At 46.2% G+C, this 9,658-nt stretch overlaps 1 protein-coding gene across 6 annotated transcripts in view; it reads right to left on the bottom strand.

Moving 5' to 3' along the window:
* Positions 1-9,658, bottom strand: part of LOC119174040 (intermembrane lipid transfer protein VPS13A) — a 1,344,268-nt gene that overhangs the window by 830,853 nt on the left and 503,757 nt on the right. For all 6 annotated transcript variants that reach the window (XM_075894208.1, XM_075894209.1, XM_075894213.1 and 3 more), the window contains one exon: positions 9,496-9,612. In XM_075894208.1, coding sequence (XP_075750323.1) covers positions 9,496-9,612 — 117 coding nt within the window. The remainder of the gene's footprint in view (positions 1-9,495; positions 9,613-9,658) is intronic.

The following is a 9,658-nucleotide window of genomic DNA, read 5'->3' as shown; positions in this document are numbered from 1 at the left end:
AAGAGCACATTTGCCCGACACGGCATCCCGGTGACTGTTGTCAGCGACAATGGGCCACAGTTTTCCTGCAAAGCTTTTGAGGACTTTGGGAAGACATACGGTTTCACGCATGTCACGAGCAGTCCACGCTACCCACAGTCGAACGGCGAAGCAGAGCGCATGGTTCGCACGATCAAGGAGTTGTTTCTGAAGGCCACAGACCCGTTTCTGGCTCTGCCAGCATACCGCAACACTCCCGGTGTGTCTGGCTACCGCCCGGCCCAACTGCTCATGGGACGCTCTCTGCGAACTCGTGTGCCAGCCACGGCTCAAAGCCTTGTTCCAGATTGGCCCCAGGTGAAAGAATTCAATGACAGAGATGCCGCCTAGAGACGAAGACAACAGAGAAACTACAATAACCGACACGCAGCGCATGACCTTCGTGCTCTCGACGATGGGGAGGAAAGTCTGGGTGCGTGACACGCGGGCAAGGGCAACGGTCCTAAGCCCGGCTCAGAGACCCCGCTCGTACATCGTCCAGACGCCCAGTGGCATACTAGTGAGAAACCGCAGACACCTTGTCCCCTGCAGCAATCCTCAGTCAGCCCCCCCAGATGAGACAGGAATCCCCAACCCTGCGGCCCCGACGTCGGCGCCGTCTCCCAGACCACAGCGGGCAGCAACCGGTAACGCATCGGACCCTCCAGCTCCTGCACCTGCTGCAGGATCGCCAGGTCACGGTTACACACGGTACGGCCGGCGCGTGGTGCCACCTCGGAGACTGAATTTGTGAGACTGCTGCAAGGACTGTTTCTTGGTGGTGCTATTTTGGAACACTTGCCTTTGAGAGCTCCGGAAGGAGGGATGTAGAGGACGCCACCTGTTGCTTCTAGTAACTGAGAGGTGGCGCCCCCACTCTGTATAAAAGGCACCGGTGGGCATTAAACCGGGCTTTTTGCTGTTTGTGAACTACGCGTTGTCAGGTGATTCTTCGCGGGCTTCCCGCCCACTTTTGGCTCGGCTAGCGGCGTCCGCGCTACCCGGGCACGTCACTACAGTCATTTTCACCACCGCATTCAGCAGCCAGGCGAGCCTGTGAATGACTTTTTCACAGCGTTACGTAATCTGGTAAAGAGCTGCAGTTACGACAGCTCGCTTGTGAAGGACCGTCCAGTCTTTTTCGAGACAGATTTATCGTGGGCATAAGTGACGAGAGTCCGTCTGATCAATTATGTCGCTGCAGAAAACACACCGCTGAAGAAACGCTGTGCCAAGCCCGCATTCATGAGGACACATAGAAAGAGCGGTTATCCCACCAAAGATTGACTGTAAATAATGCCCTTGCTGAAATGCTGAACATTGATTCGATTTGTCGAAATTATACGCCCATTCTTTCATCCCGTAATCAGTCTGAACACTCGGCTGTGCTATCATGTCGCTTTTGTGGGCGTCAGCGACACCCTCAGAAAGACTGCCCGCCGAAAAATTGATGTGCCACTATTGCAGAAAGGTAGGGCATTTTGCCAAAATTTGTATGAAGAAGAACAAAAACGACCTGCTCGGATCTATCGACCTTCACAACGTGGATTCACGCCAAAAAGGTACTCGGAAATGCTTGTTAACGAGTGCCTTGCCGAGTTTAAGATAGATGCTGGCGCAGAAGTGTCTGTGGTCTCGCTGTCTTTCCCAGGTCGACCGCGGGTGCTAGATTTTGTCGAAGGGGAAGTCTTAGGCCCTGATGAACAGACTCTTCATGTTCTTGGTACCTTCAAAGACTTTACAGTGGCACGACAGAGCCACAGTGCAGACGTTGTATGTGGTTGACCGTCAGCGTACACACCTACTTGGCCTGCCTCCAATTGAGGCTCTTAGGGTCGTTCAGTTCGTGGATTCTGCCGAAGGCGTTCATTCCACTAAAGCGAAAATTTTCCAGTGATTAGGAAAATTTCGGCTAGCTGAATATCGCATACCCTTCAAACTTGGGGCCCGTTCATTTTCCTTGAGTGCCTCACAGTGGATTCCAATTCCTTTAAACGACGTTGTCAAGAGAGAGCTGGATGAATTGGAGTCGCAGGATGTCATACGAAAGGTAGAGACGGCAACAGAGTGGTGCTCCGGACTCATAGTCGTGCCCAAGTACTTTGGCGGCTACAGGATTTATGATGACCTGACAAAGCTTAATGCAGTAACTTAAACGGAGTGCTTTATAATGCCAATGGTGGAGGAGATTCTTGGACAGTTGGGGTGGAGCACAGGTGTTTTCCGAGTTAGATGCGCGGTCAAACTTTTATATCAGGTGAAGCTGAGTGCAGACAGCCAAGAACTGACAACTTTTATAATGCCTTTTGGTCGGTATTGTTACAAGAGACTCTCATTTGGTACTGCCACGGCACCTGAGTACTTCCAACAGTTAATGTCAAGAATCCTTGAGCGCTTGCTTGGAGTTGTGAACATGATTGACAACATTCTAATCTTCTGCAAAGATTGGCAGGAGCACGACGAGCGCTTGAATGCTGTCTTGGCCCGCTTAGAAGAAGAGGGTGTCGCCCTCAACGACAATAAGTGCGCATTTCGGGTCACCTCAGTGATGTTCCTAGGAGGAGTGGTTGGAGCAAACATGATTTCACCAGACCCAGACAAGGTTAAGGCTGTCAAGGACCTGCTGCCGCCGACCGACGTTTGTGGAGTACGACGGTTACTTTGAATGGCCAACCATGTTGCACGCTTCATACCTCACTTATCTGATGTCACAAAGCACAATAATTCCCTTTTGAACAAGAACAGCGCATGGACTTAAAGGCACAATCAAGAAGTTGTCTTCTCATGACTGAAGTTGTTGCTGGGCTCTGACACGTGCATTGCAAAATACGATTCCTGCTACCACACAGTAGTATCCGCGGATGCCAGTTCCTACGGCCTGAGAGCGATACTCCTACAGGACCAGCCTGAAGGTAATCAACGGGCCGTTGCATACGCTTCAAGAGCGCTCACTTTTACAGAAATGCGCTATAGCTAGACGGAGGAGTGTCTCGCCATGACTCGGGCAGTTTCACAATGCGATCAGTTTCTTTGTGGCCTCACCTTCGAAATAGAAACAGACCATGTTCCTTTGGTTACACTTCTGGGTAACAAGTACCTAGAGCTCACGCCACCTCCCATGCAACGAATGCAGATAAAATGGTGTGCTATCAGTATGTGGTGAAATATGTGCCTAAGAAGTACTTAGCTACAGCAGACACTTTGTCACGAGCGCCCTTAGAAGTGCCGGCTACCCCCATAGTAAAGACGTTGGAGCTGTTCATCAGTGAAGTGTTTAAGCAATTGCCGCCTTTGGTAGCAAGACGCCTGGATAATGTGCGCAAGCATCAAGCTCAAGATAATGTTTGCTCTGCAGTCATGATCTACTGGATGAAAGGATGGCCCAACAAAAGCGAGGTACCTCTGCAGGTCACTCCGTTTTGAAAGGAGAGGGACAGACTGAGCATATACGACGGCATCCTTCTGCTGGACCGACGACTAGTGATTCCATCGGCCTTGCACCAGGATATTCTTGCCCTAATACACGAAGGGCATCAGGGAGTGCGCCGTTGCCAAGAATGGGCCAGAGAGACTGTTTGGTGGCCTAACTGTAACATGCATGTGGAACATATGGAGTCGCAGTGTGCTGTGTGCGCCGAGACTAGAGTTCAGCGGTCCGAGCCTATGTTGCCAACAATTACACCTGACAGGCCATGGCAGCACCTAGGCATCGATCTGTACCAACTGAAAGGGCCCGATTACGTCCTTATTATTGATTATTATTTCAGGTTTCCTGAAGTAGTCTCTGTTGGGTCCACTATGGCACCAGCCATCATTTCGGCAATCAAGAGCTGCATCGCCCGTTTTGGGGTACCAGACGTGGTTCGGACTGAGGATGAACCGCAGTTCGTGTCACGTGAGTTTGCAGAGTTTGCACAGTCATATGGTTTCCATCATGAGACCAGCAGTCCAAGGTATTCCCAGAGCAACGGAGTGGCGGAGCGCATGGTGCGCAAAAAGACTTGCTCTCCAAAAGTCCTGACCCTTACCTGGCTTTGCTGTCATACCATGATACGTCCGGTCCAAACGGCATTTCTCCGGCCAGAGCCTTGATGGGAAGGAAATCGCAAATGCATCTCCAACGACTATCGGAACAACTAGTGCCGTGGTTACCGTGTCACACAAGTTTCAGGGAAAAGGTTATGAGTTACAGGGCGCAGCAACCAAAGAACCACAAGCGCCATTAGGCTTCAAGCAAGCTGACCCTTCTAAGTCCTGGCGATCGTGAGTGGGTCATGGACACGTGCTGCAGTGGGGAAGTGCTTTCACAGGCCTAGCGTCCAGGATCCTATCTTGTTCAGACCCCCAGAGGTGTTCTGCAGCATAATCATCGACACCTGGTGCCTCAATCGACAGAAACAAGTTCAGCCCAACTAGCAGCTTCTCCGCCAGCCCTTCCTGAGAACTTGAAACCTGAAGCTCGACAAGAACCCATGCAACCACAAGTAACGCCACGGAAAGCTGTGACGTGGACTCGCAGTGGTCGTATAAAGAGCCCCCCCCCCCCAACGTTTGAACTTGTAAGGACCTACCCCATAAAATGTGAAAAAGAGGGATGTAGAGGGCACTGCCAGTGTTCCTTGTAGCTTGTGGCCACAAGGAAGCACTGCTGTTCACCGAGTGTATATACGGAATTCGGGGAGAGGGAATAGAGGTTTGTTTTATTTATGCATGCCAGCAGTCCGCCTCTATTCTCGGCTCCCGGGCTGAACAAGGCGTGCGAGGGCCTGTCGCGTGCAAAGCTTTCTTTTCGTTTTTTGCGTCCGCGCTGCAATGCACGTTTGGTCGAATTCTAAAGTTAACAATTCGCCATCTGGCCGGCGCGCCGCTTCCCTTGTGATGTGCTACGTAATTATATATATGGCAGAAATGAAGCTCGCTTTTGTCAATCTTGTCGAAAAAAACCGGAATTGTACCGCAAACTTTTCTCTTTGTTTTTTACGTCTGCCCTGCAATGCTAGCTTGGTCGAATTCTGAAGTTTAGGCTTCATCATCCGGCCAACGCACTTTTACGTTTCCCTTGCGATGTGCTACTTAATTTTATGAATAAAAATAAAGCTCGCTTTCGTCAATTTTGCCGAAGAAAAGCAGAATTGTAACTCCAAAAACTTCACTATGACGTACTTCAACTTGTGACGATCCGCGTGATCAGTTTGCGAGGAAGCAGACGAGAGCGTGCTTGCTAATCCAAGTTTCTTGCCATTGAAGAAGGCCTTTTCAGATATGTGCGGATGCTTAGATTTCCTGGTGTCACTGCGTCATAGGACCTAGTTTCTCCTAGCATTGTCGAGAAGAGCTTCAAGAAAAGGGGGATTTGATTGCACTCAAAAGAACCGAGGACGATGCGCTTTGGAAGGGCAGTGGCAGCAGCCCCGACGATAATTCGCAATCGAACTTCGCGATCAGCGATTCTCACTAAACCGTGCTTTACCGGATCTGACTGGTTAAAGTAAGTACTAAATCTTTTAAAACAGCAAGTGCACTTCGTTTGTCTTCCAACTTATTTATTTTTTTACGTATATAATGCATGCATCAGGACTGTAACACAATATTTCGTATGCCCTCACATAATCTCCAGGTAACTTGCGCATCCCCTTCTCAGGCCCCTAAAATCACGAAAAAAATGCATAAATTATGTGAGTAAATATGGTATTTTAGTTGATGTATACCCAATTCTATCAATTGCATACTCAGGGTTTAATGCATCCACAGCTTGTTCCTGAATTCCTCTGAGGATACCCCTATATGCTCAACAATTGACAACAACCTCGGGTTTGCCTTTCACTACTGCCACTCTACTCCCTATCTAGGGGGTTAATAGGACTTTTCTTTGTCTCCTCTTTTGCTTGGCATAGATATTTCGCACTAGGTCTCCACTTCTGACCTGTTTCCTGAGATCACAAAGTATATGACATCTTTGCTTGAGTTGGCCTACAAAATAACACCTCATTTCTGCCTCTGATAATCTCCTCTTTGATCCATCTACAAGGAACACATTTACAGTAATGCTACACGGGTCTTGTTGCACACACAAGATTTTGCAGAACATCATTGGTAACAAATCTGAAATATAATCTTTCACATAGCGGCAAATAACTTAGCATTTTCCATGATTTGGGAAAGTATTGAAATCATTTCGTGCAGCTCATGGATTCATCCGGTGAAAATTCAATCTGGTTATCACACAGCTGTAAATGAAGAAAATCCTTCAATGACATGCCAGTTTTATTTTCAAGTCAGCATGCGTTTTTCAATAATGCCATTCCACTAAGCCTAATGAAATAACTTTGTCTATCAGTTTTTTTTTGTCAGTTTCAAGTCATCTCTCCTAAAACACAGCAACTTCGTCTGCTAAAACAGTTGCCCTATCCATGTCTTGCTTAAATTTTTACTATCTGTTATTAAATTTTGACTCGTGCAGAAATATTTTTAAAGACACTATACACAGCTTTCGCTTTCATCGAACTTACTATTCGCCTAGAAGACTTTAGCAGACCTTCCCAAAACAACCCTGACACTTCCCTTCTTTTGGTGCACTTCAAATATTCACTCTTGCCAACTCAGCACAGTATAATTAAATAAAAAACAGAGTTCAGGAAAATGAAGAAAAGTTGCAATGGTAAAATACGTGGCCAAGCGAAAATTTGAAGTGGGATTTCAAGTGGTTCAAAGTGGTACCACTTGCTCTCAAGTGGGAATTCAAGTGACCCAAAATGGTACCACTTGCTTTCAGGTGGTCACTGAAGCTGTCCCACTTGCGTTCAAGTGGTAAAAAGTGCTATCAGGAGGCCATTGAAGTGAGGTCATACCAAGATGATGATAGTGGTGATCAATGCTCGCAAACACAATGCCACCTACCGCCCGGTAGTTGTAACTCGAAATAAAACTTTTGGGCGAGACACATGCGCCATGCAGCGCAAACAACTTTACAGAGAGTGTCAGCACCTTCACAAGTGGAACCCTGATTATACAACCTTTAGGGGACCACACAAAATCGTCGTATAACCCGGGCATCGTATAATCGAAAAACAAAAATCATTGATCACGACACTCAGCTTTGCCCGAAAAACACGTACAGACTGCTTGAATAAAGTCACGCCAAGACCTTCTGCCTCTGCAATGAGAGTATATTAAATTATTGTTGCCAGTGGTAGCTAATGGCAGCAATGATTAGTTGAAGGAGGTCCGAGCGAATTTTTATTTTCAGCCTTAAAAACAATCAAACCCAATGCACATGTTTCTACCGATAAAGTCTGAAAATTGCCTGCTCGTGAAAAAAAAACGAAAACCGTGTTGCCATGAGCCTCCCATCAGAAAAGCCAAACGCAGAGTCATCGCCATATCGCATAATGGCGATGGACAATAAGTTTAACTACAGTAGCCAGAATGCAGTTTAACAATGCATTCGTGCATGACTTGTTGCCTTGTGAAGTGCAACTAGTGGTGTCCCGTTTCTATTATGAACGTTGACGTCAAGTGAAAGTAATTTTGCTTGGTAAAAGTAGCTGCGGCGTGCCCTTATGCGTGCGCAAATCAGTGACTGCCAGTGTAACAGAGGCAGGAGATCAGCCGTATGTCGACTAGAAAATGTTTCCATGGACCCAAAATGTGAAAATATCTGCTTTTCGGTCAGCTGAACCTACTCAATGAGGATAGAGCTTGACTAGATAAGGACACCAAATACGTATGCACGTGATTGAGGCATATGTTGAAGTGTATGAACTTCCGGAAGAATAAATTTTCCATTCGATGAAAATGACTATCTTCCTGTAGTCCTAAATGGGGTACACAAGTACATGTTTTGCACTCGTGGATATTAGGTCGACCTGCGATTCGAATAAAGGTGAGTTTGTTTTTTCTTTCCAACGTAATCTGATGAAAGTTGTCATAAGATGTGGGGTCGGCGTAAAACTGCATCGTATAACCAAGGTTTTTAATACACTGTTTCTATGTGGATTTTGCCGGAACCAAACTGATTTGTTGTAAAATGCAGGTCGTCACGGAAACGGGGGATGTATAATCGAAGTTTTACTGTAGTCACTGAGATAGCACTACTTGAACGACACTGACCCCATTTGAAGCCTTCATGTGACCATCGACAGTGACGTGATGCAGATAAACCATGTACATGAGCACATGGGCCACAACTGGTTTGATTTGCTTACAAGCGGCCATTCAAACTGTGTCACTTGAGCCACAATAAGTTCGTTAGGTTGAGTTGAACTTGTTGCGCAGTCATAGAAAGTGGCCTGTATCTGGTTCGTATTTTTTACTAGCGAGAACAGAACGAGTCCTATTGACAGTCAAGTGGTTGCTTCATTAGGGGAATACCAACTTTTGCCTCAGCCCCTTGCTTATATAGACATATAATCTCTTAGCTACTTATTCCTTTCCATTCCAAGCACACTATAATTTCTCATCATACCTCAATCTTCCTCACAAGCTTATGCAGCCATTGTCTATGACAGCTTCTTTCACTATGCCCATAGGATTTCTTAATATTGTTTTTGGAAGTGCCAGTAATGTTTAAAAAAGCCACATGTAATAATCTGTGTTATATTTTCATGAATATCTCTCCACACTGGGTAAGAACAAACATGCTATCCTATAAACGCCTTCTCATTTGTAATATATATGTCCTGAAATCGTTCCAGAATACTAGTATAATGACCAGCTACATGAGTGAGCAAATGTTATCTTTCTTTGTCTTGTGTTTATAGATTAAGCGCCGGCTTGCGTGAGCAACCCTTCTTAGCGCCGTGAATACATATTTGTGTCTAATGGTGCACATCTGCCCGTGCAGCAAACAATGATGAATACACACAAGTGAACTTACTTGACATCAAGCAAAAGTTGTTTAAATGTAAATAATAATCATTTCAGAGCTAATTTCAGCTTTTGCTAGAAATGTGATTGATGATCATGTGCTTATTGTTTTGCTTTTCACTTACTATGCATAAATATTTCTTTCAGTTAGTGTACCGGAATATGTGCAAACACATTCTACATCTCAAGATATATTGCTGCAAGCGTTCAATAAATGCTTTAAAGTTTCACCACCATACTACCTTTACTGTGCACTGTCCTATGGACCAGCAGGTGTTGTAGTTTATAAAAGTAGAAACCACGCAACATGCAATAGCAGCCAGCTCTGTGCGATATCTAGCCAGTTGAAACTCTTGTTGACGTGAACATTCGTCTGGGGATTTCCATCTGGAAATAACATGTCAGCTGGAAGTTACAGCAATGGGACCATAGGGAATGCGGCAAGATGGACCACTAAAGTGGGACCACTTGCCAAGTGGTCGCAAGAGAAGTTTCTTATCGAACAGGGATCACTTGCAAGTGGTCCTACTTAAAATTTTTGCTTGGGACTGCCTGGTCAGCGTTCAAGAACTTCAAAGCAGAGCGGCCAACAAGATGATGAAAGTCACTGACCGTGTACAAGGTGCTCTTCCTCTGGTCCCAAAAGAAGGATGAGACATTCAGGTCAATAACAGAAGCTGTCATGTTTTGCTGGCCCAAATTTCGACAGTAGTCCACCATGATGTCCATCTGCAAGCAGGCAGCACAAGTTGAAAAAAAAGTGATCATGTTACAG

The sequence above is a fragment of the Rhipicephalus microplus genome, chromosome 5, assembly GCF_043290135.1.
Source record: "Rhipicephalus microplus isolate Deutch F79 chromosome 5, USDA_Rmic, whole genome shotgun sequence".
Lineage (NCBI taxonomy): Eukaryota > Metazoa > Arthropoda > Arachnida > Ixodida > Ixodidae > Rhipicephalus > Rhipicephalus microplus.
The sequence above is the reverse complement of the archived record's forward strand: the minus strand, read 5'-3'. Positions and strand labels throughout refer to the sequence as shown.